Raw genomic sequence first — 14,597 nt, 5'->3', positions numbered from 1 at the left:
TTTAACATACTGTACCTATAGGGTCTCTGCACACAACAGGATCAGAGGGCAAACTAGGTAGGCCACATCCAGCGGCATTCATTGCAATAACACGGAACTGATAAATAGCACCCTCCATGAGACCGGTTACAATGTGAGAAACTCCCATAGGTCTGATTCTGATAGGATCACGATTTACTCTTGCCCAACGTTTGGCTGTGGTTTCCTTACGCTCCAGCCAGTAGCCAGTTACTGGAGACCCACCATCATATTCTGGTTCTTCCCAGTTGACCGTCATGGATTCAAGTGAAACATCTGTGACAGTTGGCTTGTCACACTGGCCAGGAACAGCTGTTAGAGGAAGGGGAGAGCAAAACAGGTATTAAAACAAAATTAAACAAAAACTCATTTCTGTGCTGAAATATTTTGTGAAGGAAACTTACTGAAGAGGTTTCTTGCTTTTTCAGGTTCACTGTACAAGGGTGGTCCAATTCCATATTTGTTCTGAGCCATAACACGGAACTCGTATTCATGACCCTCAGTTAGTCTTTGTACAACGTATTGGCATTCTTTAGGATCACTAGAGACATGGACCCATGTCTTCCTGTTCTCCTCACGCTTTTCAACGACATAGTTTGTAATCTTTGAACCGCCATCATCTGTGGGTGGTTTCCAGGAAAGGCCAAACCTTTCAGCGAAAACTTCTTCAAACTTGATTGGTCCTACAGGTACACCAGGGCGTCCTGATAGCACAAGAGTGAGAACATTAATTGTAACTTTTTAAACCCAATATATCACCCATAATTACAAGACAGTACAAATGTGAAATTCATTGACATACCCAAAACGGTGAGTTTGATGCTCTTGGAAGCTGTGCCCAGGCTGTTGGTGGCTGTTAGAGTGTATACTGCGCTATCATCTCTCTTTGACTGCTGAATAAACAGCGTGCATTTATCCTCAGACACAAGTTTATTGACATGTTTGTCATACTGCACGCCGGTTTTGTCATCAGGCTTGTCAAGTGGAGACTTCTGCCAGACGAGAGACGGGAATGGACAGCCCTGAATCCTGGCAACAATGTTGATATCAAATCCTTCTGCACCTTCTACAGCCTCTCTGAGATCAATGTTTGGAGGACCTAGAGAGAGATGACAAAACAATCATGGTTAGTGAAAAACTAAGTATAGTATTTCAACACACCTTATCAAAAATACAATAATGTTTATTTATAACTCACATGTCTGGTCTTTAATGATAACGGGTCCGGCAGTCACAGAGGGTCTGCTCGCTCCAGCTTCGTTCACAGCTTTGACACGGAACTCATACTCGCCACCTTCCTTAAGGTCTTCAACAATGAAGGTAGTTTCTTCAACATCTCTCTTATTGCACTGTTTCCAAGTTTCTTTCTGGGGACCACTGGTATCCCAGCTCAGCCTCTCAATGATGTAATGCTTCACTGGTGCTCCGCCATCATTCTTAGGAGGCACCCATGTCAGGGTCACTGTGTTCTTGGTCACAAGGTTAATTTTGACCTTGGTTGGCGGATCAGGAGGATCTTTACATTGAGAGAAAAAGGACAAACAGTGTCAAAGAACATATCTGAGGCATATATGATACTTTATAAAATATATGGGTAACTGACATACAGATAGGATCTCTTGCCCTAACAGGTTCAGTGGTCTCTATAAACGGTCCAAAGCCAAGGCGGTTCTCAGCGCGAACACGGAACAGATAGTCCTGGCCCTCAAGGAGGTTGGGCACGACTAAGGCCATGCTAGCACAAGCAGGGCTGACGGTCGTCCAAGCCTTTCCATTGACGGCTTTCTTCTCAATGAAGTAACTCTTGATTCTCTCACCACCATCATTATCTGGCAGCTTCCAAATGAGTCTCATTGTAGTTCTGGTTACATCAGTAACTTTGAGCTCCTTGGGGGCTCCAGGAACATCTGGTAAAAACATTAAATACATCAGTTTACATCCATTTTAATTAGCTTTGCATTGAATAACAAAGCCTATATTAAAGTGAAAGTGAAAAAAAAGAGAAAGTGAAGTGAAAAGTGAAAGTGAAGTGAAAAGTTAAGCCCAAAGCATGTAAATACCCTTGACTGGTGGGCAGTCCATACAGGGCGACCAAATATCTCAACACAGCAATGGGCAAAGTCTAAAATTCACCAGTTTCCAGCACAGTTAAAGTACATACAATATATTTAGGAAGTCAACTCACCGAGCACATTTACTCTGACATTGACGTGTTTCTGTCCTGATTTGTTCTTTGCTGTAATTGTGTATCTTCCAGAATGACTTCTCAAACTCACAGGAACAATAACAGTTGAGGTTGTGTCATTAGACTCCACCTAATCACCAAAACAAATAATTATTTCCCTACATGTCTTTTTTAACAAGATTTAAATTAAAATACTTGTCTTTGTCTAAGAAAGGTTACCTGTGAATCCACTGGCAAGACATGGAGACGATCTTTCTTTTCTGTTTTTGCTTTGCCGTCAAACTCCCATGTGACTTTAGGAACGGACCGTCCTGTGATGGTAGCTGGAATCTTGAAGGGGGTTCCGGCATGAATACACAGCAAATCATGTGCACTGATATCCATAAATATCTTTGGTGCAGCTGTAGAGATAAGACAGAGTGTAAGTTCAACATGCAGAAGTAACATGCTGGACTCATCAATTCATAATAAAACTGAGAGTTTACTTTGAATGTCCTCTATGCGAACTTCAGTGGTTCTGGGACTCGGCTCAGATTCGCCAATCTCGTTGACTGCAATGATTCTGAATCTGTATTTCTTAAGCTCAGGAAGGTTTGGAATGGTGAACACAGTACTAGGATGCAGATTGTCAGCATCATTTATCCTGGCCCACTCAGATGTGCCTTCATCCTGGATCTCAATGATGTAACCTTTGATGGGGCGACCACCATCTTTACTTGGTGGGGTCCATGAGAGGGTGACACTATGTTTGGTTTTGTCAGCAATCTCAGGAGCAGCTGGCATGCTAGGTGGAGCTGTTGTACACACATAAAATAATGACATGATTAGGTAAAAACATAATTAATGTGATTAGAATCCAAAAGCATTTAATCTAATGTTCTTACTCAGGGGATCGACAGCAAAGGCAGACTCGGAGATTGCACTAGGTGGTCCAATGCCAGCAGCATTGCAGGCCATCACACGGAATTCATATTCAGTTCCTTCAATAAGACGAGTAACTATGTAATCCCAGCCTTTTATGCCACGCTTTGACACCATGACCTTATTCACACGAGACCAATAAGAAGTGCCCTTTTCACGTTTCTCAATCCAGTAGCCAGTAATCATAGAACCACCACTGTCCATAGGTGGTTCCCATGTCAGCAACATGTGGACCTTGGAATACTCTGCGATAGTGACCTTCTCAGGTGGGCCGGGAAGCGCTAAAGGATCCCTAATCTGAATTTCTTCTGTTTCGCAGGCTTCGCTTATTCCATACTTATTCTCAGCCTTGACTCTGAATTTATAGTTGCCACCTGTTTCTAAATTGCAAACCTGCAAGAGACATTTAAAATTTAGATAAATTGCTTTTATTTAGTTGCTAACCTTGTTTCACGTAAACGGTATTCATTCAAAGTATTCAATAGATACTGTAAAACAAATATTAACTGTAAAATAACTGGTTGGCTTACCCCATATCGCCGCTCGATAATGGTGTTAGTAACATTCACCCACTCTGCTTTTTCAGGATCTTCACTGTTAAGATCTTTCATCTCAACAATGTAGTTGGTAAGCTCACTGCCACCAGTATCCAGTGGGGCATCCCAGGTAAGTTGGCAAGACTCAGCTTTGATATTTGAAAAAGCAATATTTCTTGGTGGTGTCGGGCGATCTGTAAAAAATAAATAATGCAACACATAAGAGTCATTAAAGCATATGAAAAATGTCCCACCTTATATTAGGTGTCTTTAAATGCTGTGCACTTACATAAGATAAAAAGCAGTTAATGCATTGTAGTTATATGCCATTATATATTATCGTACAAAAGTTAGAGTCACTTATGCACTTACTTACATAAAGTGTATGGTTATTAAGATTTCACATTTTAGTAAAATAGTAAACTAATCAAACTTTGGAATAACACAAAAGAAACTATAGGATTTAAGTTGTGACAAACTCTAAAATAAATCAAAACTATGTTTTATATTTTAGCATCTTCAGTAAAGTATATCAGTCTGGGATGCTTTTTAAACAATAATGAAGGAGTTCCTATCTATGCTGGCCTAATATTGGCTGCTTTTTATTCATTATGCATTCAAAACATTTTTATTGGATAAACATTTTTATAGTTTTGTCTAGATAAATTATTTCAGACATTTAAGCATCTGCCTCAGAGCAAAAGATTTGTCAAACTTTTAAAGAGTAAGAGTAAGTTAGGATCAGGAGTCTAAATACTGTACAGACAGATTTTTTAAATGTAAATTTCAAGGTTCACCCTATAGATTTCTGTATGTAGACACCTAACATAAAGTGGGACCCAAGAATATATAAATCACAACTTACCCAGTACTTCCACTGTGATGTGATGACTGATTGATCCCAAACGATTTGAGGTATTAACGGTGTATGTGCCCTTGTCCAGTCTCACAACACCAGGGATTGAGAGTTTGGTATGTGAAGTCATTCTGTCGATCTCTTTGGTTTCTATCAGGAGCTTCTCAGTGGGCTTGTCAATGACAACATCATCCTTTAGCCATTCAATCTTCGGCATTGGGAGGCCTGTGACTTCAGCAGGCATATCAATAGGTTCGTTTTTCCTCGCTCTGATCAAATCGCCCTTGAAATGCTTCAGCATGTGCAGAGATGGAGCCACTATAATGACCAAAAGATTGTTTTTAATATTTGCGCGCTGAGACACCATGAAAACCCAGAGATGAACAATAAAAACATTTAATCTGTACAAACCTTCATCATCCTGAATGACAACAGTCATGGTAATTGAGGGATCGCTTTCACCTATCGCATTCACAGCCTTTGCACGGAACTCATACATATGCAACTCATCAAGGTTCTCAATTGTCATAATTTGAGCGGTGCACAGCTCTTCGTTGACACGCTGGAAAGCTGGCTGATCCTGTCTCTTTTTCTCAATGATGTAGCCCATGATTGGACTGCCACCATCATTACGAGGAGGCCTCCATTCAATGGTAACAGAGGACTTTGTCCTCTCTGTGTAGTGAAACTTTTCAGGAGAAGTTGGTGGACCTGGCAGTCAAAAAGAAATATGACAATAAATGCACATGGCCAAACAAAATTGTTTAGTTTAGTTTGTAGAAGTACAGGTTGTATGTACTGTATGTAAAGATTACCTTGAGGATCCACAGCACGGATAGGTCCAAGATCGACAGGGGGACCACATCCATACTTGTTCTTAGCCACAACACGGAAAATGTATTCCTGTCCCTCGATAATACCTACAATCTCACATTTAGATGCAGGGGTGTCAATGGGTTGTCTCCATGTGTGCATCTTTGGTTCTCTCCTTTCAATGATGAACCCGGTGATATCACTACCACCATCATCATCAGGATCAGACCAATTCAACATCATAAGCTTTCTGGTAACCACGACAGGCTTTAGGTCAAGAACTAGTCCAGGAACGTCTGAGGAGATATTTTTAATGTGAGATTTTAATCATCTAGAACTGGCAAAATCCTATATTTCTCAGAATGAATCTAAACAGTTTAGTGTACACTATAACATTGGCCACCCAAGCTATAATTCAAGGGTGCTTACCCATAACTTCAACCCTGGTTGATGCAGATTTGATCCCACTTGGATTTGCTGCTTGGATCTGGTATTTGCCATGATCACTTCTCTTTGTGCATTTAATGATAAGAGTGCTGTCGTTTCCAGCTTCTTCTACCTCCATGCGGTCTTTCTCTAATGCATCATCATCCTTTGTCCATTTCAAGGATGGGAAAGGTTTACCAGTCACATGTGCTGGAATTCTCAGCATCTCTCCAGCTCTTACAACAACTCCATTTCTCACAGAGATATCGAGCTCGATGACTGGCACCTCTGTTTTGACAAAAAAACAAAGTTAAATACTGTATTCTGCTATTATTCACATTAAAATCATTATATATTATCTTATACTGTTTACCTTATTATATTATAAATATATATTATATATATTATATTATATTATATTATATATAATATAAATATATTGTTTAAAGTCAACCAATTTGAATTGTTCTATGTTCATACCTGCTGGATTTCTCACAATTACTGCATCAGTTAAACCAGGAGCTCCTTCACCTGCACAATTGACCGCCACAACACGGACAATGTACTTGGCACCTTCTCTAACGCCATACACAGTAAACGTGCGGCTCTTCTGTGGTCTCTCTGTGGCTCGGGACCAGTCCTTAGTACCAGCAACAACTTTGTCAACATGGTAACCAAAAATATCTGCGCCACCATTGTCCGCAGGAGGATCCCACTCAATGTCAATTGAATAGTCTGTGGTGTCAACAACCCTTGGAATTGGTGGACCAGGGGGCACTAAAAGAAATAATATTCATTATAATGTAGTTCATATTGAAGCGACAATTGTATCGCTCATGTGTCCATAGGATATAGAGTAAATTCTAGGGGTGTACACTTACTGATTGCTGCCTGTGCTGTTTTTGGTTCTGACGGTGGGCTGAACTTTCCAGGTCCGGCCACATTTTCTGCACAAACTCTGAAAATATATGTCATACCCTCCAAAAGACCCAGTACTGTTATTTCCAGATCAGGAACAATGGTGCGATTAACTCTTGCCCAGTGTGTGCTGTTAACTTCTCGTTTCTCAACCCAGTATCCCTGAATGGGGCTGCCATTGTCATTGGGTTCATTCCAGGTAACAACCATACTGCTAGAGGTGACATCTACAATTTCAGGTTTCTCCGGTGCCTCTGGAGGATCTGAAATAATGAAGCCATTGAAACCATTAGAATAACTGTAAAACGCAATAATAAAAATGATGCGCTCAACAAAACAATGAAAATCTTAATACCGAATGGATTCTTCGCAATGACGGGTTTGGAGATGCATGGGATTCCAGGACCATATTTGTTCTCTGCAGTGACACGGAAGATGTACTGCTTGCCCTCAATAAGTTTTGTCACTGGATATCTGCAGCCTCTCAGGGTTGATGTCACAGTGATCCAACCAAGCTCAACCTTAGAGTTATCTTTTCTCTCCAGCGTATAGTTAAGGATTTCACTACCACCATCATCCAAAGGAGGATCCCACTTGCAGATGATGGAGTTCTTTCTCACCTCCTCAAATGTGAAATTGACTGGAGGTCCAGGAGTATCTGAAAATAAAAAATAAAGTGACATTCTTTTCTCTAAAACATTGAAAACAAAACTAAAACATTGAAAACTCAGTATTAACTGTAAGTGTTTTAAACGGTATTTCTTCTAATATTTTACTTAAGAGATTAATGCTAAACATTGCTGAAAACCTCAACAACAAATAAATACTGATAAAAGACACTCACCAAGGATATTAACTTCACAGGAAGCAGATGCAACACCATGATCATTCTCCACTTTTATGGTAAACACACCATGATCTGCTCTGATGGTATCTTTCACAATGATGAAGGATTCACCCTTCCTCTTGGTGTCAATTGCAAGCCGCTCATTTAAGCTTGGGTGGTATGCCTCTTCGGGTTCTTCAGGTTCCTCCACCTCCTTTTCTTTCTCCTCCTCTTTCTTCTCCTTGACTTCCTCCTTCTTATCCTTATCTTCCTCCTTCTTTTCCTTGTCCTCCTCCTTCTTGTCTTCCTCCTTCTTTGGCTCTTTGTCCTCCTCCTTCTTTTCCTCCTTCTTCTCCTCCTTCTTCTTCCTAATAGGTTTCTCTGGCCTCTTCTTTAGTGCCTCTGGCCAAATTCTTGAATTGTTCCTCGTCCATGTGATTTGAGGGTAAGGGAATCCAGAGATGTAGGCATCCAATCGGATCTCCTCACCTCGTTTCACCATCAGACCTGATTGGAGACTGCCACTAAGGAATACCTTTGGACGATCTGTAAGCAGAATTTAAAAAAATGTTAAAAACACAACACTAGCTGGTATTATGTATATTGTTTCTTTACAAATGACATAGTATAGAGTTAGCTTTGTTAAGGTTAATGTTGGATTAAAGTGGCTGTAATGAAAATAAACATGTTCATACCAACGGCATCCATGGCTTTGATCAAAGGTGTGCTGCGTGAAGGATCACTAACACCAGCTGCATTTTCTGCGTGTATGCGGAACTGATACTGATTCCCTTCCTTCAAGCCCTTAACAGTGTAAGACAACACTGGTACGAGGAAGTCATTGCATCTCACGAAATTCTCTTCCCCTTTCATCATTTTCTCCAGAATGTAACCCATAATTTTGCTTCCACCATCATACATGGGTGGCTTCCATGTCAGGGTCACAGACTCAGAAGTAGGGTTGTGTGTTTCCACATCAATTGGTGGATCGGGACGTTCTGTATGTGTGTAAGACAAGTAATTAAAAGCAGTACATAAATATCAAATTCCTACAACAAACTGTAAAAAAATACAGAATTACTTACGCTTCTGATCTTCAGCAATTACAGGATTGCGAAGCTCAATGAATTCACCGCCGCCAATCTTGTTCACGGCTCTGACACGGAAATAATACTCTCCGTTTTGAATGAGATCTTTAACCTGCCAGACCAGTTTGTTTTCCCCAGACATAACATTGACGTAGGTTCTCCTGCCTGCCTCTCTACGTTGCAGGACATAGTGGAGAACAGGGCTACCACCATCATAGTCTGGAGGATCCCAAGACACCTTACAGGAGTTCTTCGTAATCTCACTATCAACAATTTCCTTACATGGTCCAGGAAGACCTAATTAAAAAAAAACACAGAAACAAATGTGTTAGCTTTATCCAGAGGTCCTGCATACAATAAATATTATTACATAAAACATACCAATAACTTTGACATTGATTGTTCCACTAGCTGCACCAAGGCCGTTCTCCAGGGTAACTTTGTACTGGCCACCATCGGCATGCAAGCAGCTTGGGATTTCCAGATGGCAGGATGTGTACTCTGTTCTGAAGAAAATTCTGTCATCAGCATTCAGTTCACTTCCGTCTTTGTGCCATGTGATCTTGGGTGCTGGAACAGCCCTAAATGGAATAGGGAGGTGCATCTTTTCACCCTCCACAACAACAAGGTCCTTGGTCTGGAAATCGAGGGTCGGGTTGCCTGCATTGATATGGATCATAGAACAATCAGTTGACTGAAGCAACATGTCAAAACATTTACAGTTTTATCATATTTGAAAAGAGAATCCGCGTACAGTCTGAATCTTTGGCATATACACTCTCAGAAATGTCAGAGGGTTCACTGGCGCCCACAGAATTGACAGCACGGACTCTGAAGGTATACTGCTTCTCAGGCACGATGCCCTCCTCCTCGCCTGCTCTGTATTTCAGCTCTTTGACCGGACGAGAGTTCACCCGCATCCACTTCTCTGTACCAGCCTCGCAGAGCTCAATATGGTATCCAATAACTGGACTTCCTCCATTTTTCTCTGGGGCCTTCCAGGAAATAGAAATATGGTCTCTGGCGGCTTCAGTGATGTGCAAGTCCTGAGGAGGTGATGGTGGACCTGTCAAGAGACGGAATGTGACTATACAGTCAAGATTGATTGTTTAAATACTTCGATACTTCAGAAATTCTTGTTATTATACCTGTCGGGTCCTCAATGACAACAATATCAGTGGGTTCACTTGGGTGTCCGATTCCAGCCTCGTTTTCAGCAGAGACCTGGAACTGCACTTCAGTGCCCTCTATTACATCAGTCACTCTGTAATGGCAGTCAGGACCTGAAGTCTTTCCAGATTTCACCCAACGGGTTCCAAGTTTCTCCTTTTTCTCAACAACATATCTAGGATGAAAAAGATTAACTGTGGTATTATTTAGATTTCAAAAGCAAACAGCAGGAATAGAACAGCACTGGGACCCTTTACTACAGTGTTTTGCACTAATGCAACGACCATATGTGACTACCTCAAGACTGGTCTGCCACCATCATTCTGAGGAGCATCCCATTTCAGGTCAACATGACTCTTGGACACCTCAGTAATGGTCAGATTATATGGAGGCCCGGGAGTACCTGTTAAGTGGAAAATCACACATGAAAATGTTAAGCAATGAATATCCAATAATCAAGTAGAAAACAAGTGATGGTAAAGCTCAAATGTGCACCGAAAGTATCCTTGGCGAGAACAGAGTCTGCAAGTTCGCAGTATTCACTGGGTCCAACAGCGTTCTCTGCAGCTACACGGAACACATAGAGAGACCCCTCATTTAGTGGGGTGGCGGTGTACTTGAGCTCCTTCACAGTGGTGTCCACGACCTGCCAGCCTTTGCGTTTGACATCTCTCTTCTCAATGATGTAGTTTGTGATAGGAGAGCCACCGTCTCTCTCAGGTGCTGTCCATTTCAATTCAGCGCTGTTCCTGGTGCTGGTAACAACTCCAAGCCATCTTGGTGGAGATGGAGGATCTAATAAAGGAGGACCATTGTTAGAGTACATGAAGATTAAAGTTCACAGAAGTTGTTGTTGAAGAATGTTTTTTGGGGGTAACCTGTGCCTTTAATAGTGTGACTTACTAAGTCTCTCCTTGCAGAGAACCGGATCACTCGGCTCACTAGGTTCACTCTCGCCCGCCGCATTGATGGCTCTGACACGGAATGAGTACTCTTGTTTTTCCATCAGTCCTCTCAGGAAATGCTCAAGAGTGGGAATACCGTCAGCTACGCGAACCCACTCATCAGTTCCGCTTTTCAGGAGCTCAACGATGTAGGACTCGATCTTGGCACCACCATCATGCTCAGGTTTTGTCCATTGGAGGAAGGCAGATGTCTTGGCTACATCCTTGACAGTGGGCTTACCAGGAGCCCATGGAGGATCTAAAACAAATTCATATATCTGTTTTAACATGCTCTCTCTGAATAAAATACTAAGTTATCTTTTAATAGGTGAAATGGACAAAGAAGGATATTTATCAAATGTTATCCTACCAATTGGATCTTTGATCAAAATCTGGTCCGTCTCTTTGCTTGGTTTGCCAGGTCCTGCAAGATTCTCTGCCAAAACACGGAACTTATACTTCTTTCTTGTGGGCAGTCCTTTTACCCTGCAAGCAAAATGAGCTTCTTAGATTTCATGTTCACAACCATACATTTAAAAATGTAATCAAAGGTAAATAAACACTCAGTTTGCTCATTCTAAGGCAAATTCATATTCCTACCGGAAGTTTGTGTCCCTGATAGGCAGCTTATTGCATCTGATCCATTTGTCATGGTCTGGCTCATATCTTTCTACCCAGTAGCCAGTAATGGGACTTCCACCATCATCATCAGGCTCATACCAGGTCAGAGTTACTGAATCCTTGGCAATATCAGATGCCTCGAGTTTGTATGGTGGTCCAGGGGAATCTAAGATATTGTAAGTGAATATTAATTTCTTATATAGTTGGCCATTGTAGTCAATAATGCATTGTAAGGTTGAAGTTGCATAAAATAACATACCAAAGGGGTATCTGGCAATAATGGGGGCGTGTTCTGCTGGGGCACCAACGCCAAATTGATTTTCAGCGTATACCCTGAACACATACTCCTTGAATGCCACAAGTTTAGTTGCCTTGTAGGTGGTCTGCTTGACGGTGGAAGACAACTTGTACCAGATCTCACTGTCCACAGCCCTCCGCTCAACAATATAGTTTGTAACCTTTGAACCACCATCATCTCTAGGTGGATTCCAGGACAACAAACAGGACTCACTGGTGATTTCAGAGATATCAAAGGCAGCTGGGGGACCAGGCTTATCTATATGGAGTGAGCAATTATTTTGGGTACAAATGTTATTTGAATGCTGGCAGTATTAAACATTTCAGTTTTACATATGGCAAGATTGTCATTGATTGTGGTTTGTATAAAGGAAAGTGAACTGACCTAGAATGTTGACATCAACAGTTGCAGTTGCACGCCCACTGCTGTTCACTGCTTCAATGATGTATGTTGCAGTGTCATCTCTCTTGGTCTTAGCAATGGACACGGTGGAGTGTCCTGGCTTGGTATCGATTGTTATTCTGTCATCTGGCTTCAGGACTAGGTCGGCCTTGGTCCATTTGACTTTAGGCTCTGGTTTGCCTGTGATATCAGCCGGAAGTTCAATCTTTGTACCTGCTTTGGCGGTCAGGCCAGCCAGCAGTTTTGCGTCAAGCTGAATCTCAGGAGGTTCTGTTAAATTGGAAAGAAAAACAAAGACATAGTTATTTAGTTTTGAGACGTACTAAATATTCATTACAATGTGGATACATAATGTAATAATGTACCTTTAGGATCAACAGCCAGGATCTCATCTGTTGCCTTGCAAGGTCGGCTGGCACCCAGTCTATTCAAAGCCCTCACGCGATAAGCATACCACTGTCCTTCAATAAGACCTGTCACTTCAAACCTATTGGTAGAGTTAGTTTGGTTTAAGTTTTGCATTAATTATTTATTTTCAGGTCATTACTCGTGACCAACAAAATGTAGTATACATTTTATTCCTTTGCGTGTTCACTGAAAATAATTAATTTATTTAATTAGAAAGTTATCACTTACTTAAGCTCAGGTACTGGGTCTCCACAAGGTTCCCACTTGTCAGTTCCACGTTGACATCTGTCAACAATATAACCTTTGATTCCAGTACCACCGTCCCATTTAGGAGGCTCCCATGACAAGAAGATCTTGCTAGCAGACTTGTCTCTCCATTTAAGGTTTTCTGGTGGGTCTGGCACAGCTGTGTAACAAACAAACACATACAATTTAAACTCCATGTTCTGTGCACAGATTTTTTTATTTAGTTCAATAAATAATAAACATTAGTTTTGATCCTTACTAGCAGGTGATGACACATTCACAGGTTCATCAATGTAAGCGGGTTCTCCAGGGCCGCATTTGTTGCAAGCAATAACTCTGAACAAGTACTCCTTTCCTTCAACGACATCTGTGATTGTGTACTCCTGGTCTTGCAAACCTGCCATCACCTAAAAATCACATATAAATAAGAAGTTATCACTTTAGGAAAACTACTGAGGAACTAAGAAAAGTTGAAAAGTTTACCAAAACATAAAAATGGGCGTATATATACAGTACTAATGCCTATACCTTCACCCAGGTCTTTCTAGAAACTTCACGTTTCTCAACCTGGTAGCCAGTGATTGGACTGCCTCCATCATGGTCAGGTGCCTCCCACATCAGGTGAACATGCCTTCTGGTCACCTCTGCAACCTTTATGTCTTTGGGTGCGCTTGGAGATGCTGCAGAAAAAAATATAAGATGCTACCAAATTTTGTCCAAGATACTAAAAAAGTTGTTTCTGAAGTATGTGTGTATTATGTAAAATGTAGTATAATGTTCTACATACCAATGACATTGACATCAATCTCTCCTGAAACACTGGTCACATCATTTTCTAGTGTCAGAGAGTATGTCCCTCTGTCTGGGCGCACACTTGGGGTGATAACAAGCTCTGTGAAGGTAGCCTTTGTAACCATGGACACACGGTCACCAGCCGCAAGTTCAGTTTCACCAAACGTCCACTTTGCTGTGGGCACTGGGTAGCCAGTGATGGGCACTCGGATTGCAAGAGGATGGGGGACAATAACCTCAAGACCATCCTTAAATGCACTCAGGTCCAAAGTTGGTGCAACTATGTTAAAGGAAGTAAATTACACAGTAAGCAACTTGTAAAAACTGAAAAAACTTGTGAGGTTTGATGAAGCGGCCATCACTTACAGTGTGGGTCATCTACCAACACAGGTCCAACAATGTTGGAAGAGTCAGACTGGCCAGCTGCATTTTCAGCAATGACTCTATAGCTGTACTTTGTTCCAAACTTAAGGCCAGACATCTGTGGAAAATGTTGTGGATCATTATGAATCATGTTCAAAGTGATACGACCAAATACACACGGCCGCACATTTATGCTCCAAATGTACAAACAGCCTTCAGGAATATAATAATATGATAGGAATAGATATAAAAGGAATATTTTTAAGAACTTAAAAAACTTTTTAAGAACTGTTTATTCTGATAGTGATGAATAAAGTAAGACACATTTTTATTGAACAATGCGTCTTTTATTAAAGGCTGGCAAAAAGCCACTCAAGACCATGCTTTACTGTAATTTTAATATGTTTTGCATTGTGCCTATAATGCATGGCCTCCTATGGCTTCATGTTTTAATATTATACAAAAATACTGTTACACACAATAACAAAAACAGATTGCATAGCTGGCACACTTACCCTGTACACCAGGTCTTGGCAAAGCCTGGCATTACATCTGAGCCACTTTTCTAAACCTTCCTCACACCTCTCAATGATGTAGCCGGCGATTGGAGTGCCTCCATTCTTTAAAGGAGTCTCCCATGTCAACAGACAGGAGTCCTTTGTTTGCTCAGAGTGTGTCAAATTCAGTGGAGGGCTTGGCCTCTCTGAGAATCAAAACATTAAGATAAGTTATGCATTTAGGCTTGTGTGCTGAAAGTAATAAAAGC

The 14,597-nt window shown here is 41.2% G+C and overlaps 1 protein-coding gene across 1 annotated transcript in view; it reads right to left on the bottom strand.

The window, feature by feature from the left end:
• Nucleotides 1-14,597, bottom strand: part of ttn.2 (titin, tandem duplicate 2) — a 159,458-nt gene that overhangs the window by 59,224 nt on the left and 85,637 nt on the right. The window contains exons 127-163 of the mRNA XM_057335761.1: nucleotides 14,347-14,534; nucleotides 13,835-13,949; nucleotides 13,464-13,748; nucleotides 13,205-13,356; nucleotides 12,936-13,083; nucleotides 12,659-12,836; nucleotides 12,388-12,509; nucleotides 12,005-12,292; nucleotides 11,582-11,878; nucleotides 11,302-11,488; nucleotides 11,072-11,187; nucleotides 10,661-10,960; nucleotides 10,253-10,552; nucleotides 10,055-10,160; nucleotides 9,736-9,932; nucleotides 9,342-9,653; nucleotides 8,969-9,247; nucleotides 8,585-8,884; nucleotides 8,195-8,497; nucleotides 7,518-8,045; nucleotides 7,029-7,331; nucleotides 6,637-6,936; nucleotides 6,236-6,532; nucleotides 5,759-6,043; nucleotides 5,332-5,625; nucleotides 4,928-5,227; nucleotides 4,526-4,834; nucleotides 3,655-3,854; nucleotides 3,088-3,517; nucleotides 2,689-2,997; nucleotides 2,423-2,604; nucleotides 2,204-2,333; nucleotides 1,626-1,925; nucleotides 1,217-1,534; nucleotides 821-1,117; nucleotides 423-722; nucleotides 16-330 (exon numbers count right to left, since the gene is read on the bottom strand). Of these exons, the coding sequence (XP_057191744.1) occupies nucleotides 16-330; nucleotides 423-722; nucleotides 821-1,117; nucleotides 1,217-1,534; nucleotides 1,626-1,925; nucleotides 2,204-2,333; nucleotides 2,423-2,604; nucleotides 2,689-2,997; nucleotides 3,088-3,517; nucleotides 3,655-3,854; nucleotides 4,526-4,834; nucleotides 4,928-5,227; nucleotides 5,332-5,625; nucleotides 5,759-6,043; nucleotides 6,236-6,532; nucleotides 6,637-6,936; nucleotides 7,029-7,331; nucleotides 7,518-8,045; nucleotides 8,195-8,497; nucleotides 8,585-8,884; nucleotides 8,969-9,247; nucleotides 9,342-9,653; nucleotides 9,736-9,932; nucleotides 10,055-10,160; nucleotides 10,253-10,552; nucleotides 10,661-10,960; nucleotides 11,072-11,187; nucleotides 11,302-11,488; nucleotides 11,582-11,878; nucleotides 12,005-12,292; nucleotides 12,388-12,509; nucleotides 12,659-12,836; nucleotides 12,936-13,083; nucleotides 13,205-13,356; nucleotides 13,464-13,748; nucleotides 13,835-13,949; nucleotides 14,347-14,534 (9,570 nt within the window). The remainder of the gene's footprint in view (nucleotides 1-15; nucleotides 331-422; nucleotides 723-820; nucleotides 1,118-1,216; nucleotides 1,535-1,625; nucleotides 1,926-2,203; nucleotides 2,334-2,422; nucleotides 2,605-2,688; nucleotides 2,998-3,087; nucleotides 3,518-3,654; nucleotides 3,855-4,525; nucleotides 4,835-4,927; nucleotides 5,228-5,331; nucleotides 5,626-5,758; nucleotides 6,044-6,235; nucleotides 6,533-6,636; nucleotides 6,937-7,028; nucleotides 7,332-7,517; nucleotides 8,046-8,194; nucleotides 8,498-8,584; nucleotides 8,885-8,968; nucleotides 9,248-9,341; nucleotides 9,654-9,735; nucleotides 9,933-10,054; nucleotides 10,161-10,252; nucleotides 10,553-10,660; nucleotides 10,961-11,071; nucleotides 11,188-11,301; nucleotides 11,489-11,581; nucleotides 11,879-12,004; nucleotides 12,293-12,387; nucleotides 12,510-12,658; nucleotides 12,837-12,935; nucleotides 13,084-13,204; nucleotides 13,357-13,463; nucleotides 13,749-13,834; nucleotides 13,950-14,346; nucleotides 14,535-14,597) is intronic.

Source organism: Triplophysa rosa, linkage group LG6 (genome assembly GCF_024868665.1).
Source record: "Triplophysa rosa linkage group LG6, Trosa_1v2, whole genome shotgun sequence".
NCBI classification, from domain to species: Eukaryota; Metazoa; Chordata; class Actinopteri; order Cypriniformes; family Nemacheilidae; genus Triplophysa; species Triplophysa rosa.
The sequence above is the reverse complement of the archived record's forward strand: the minus strand, read 5'-3'. Positions and strand labels throughout refer to the sequence as shown.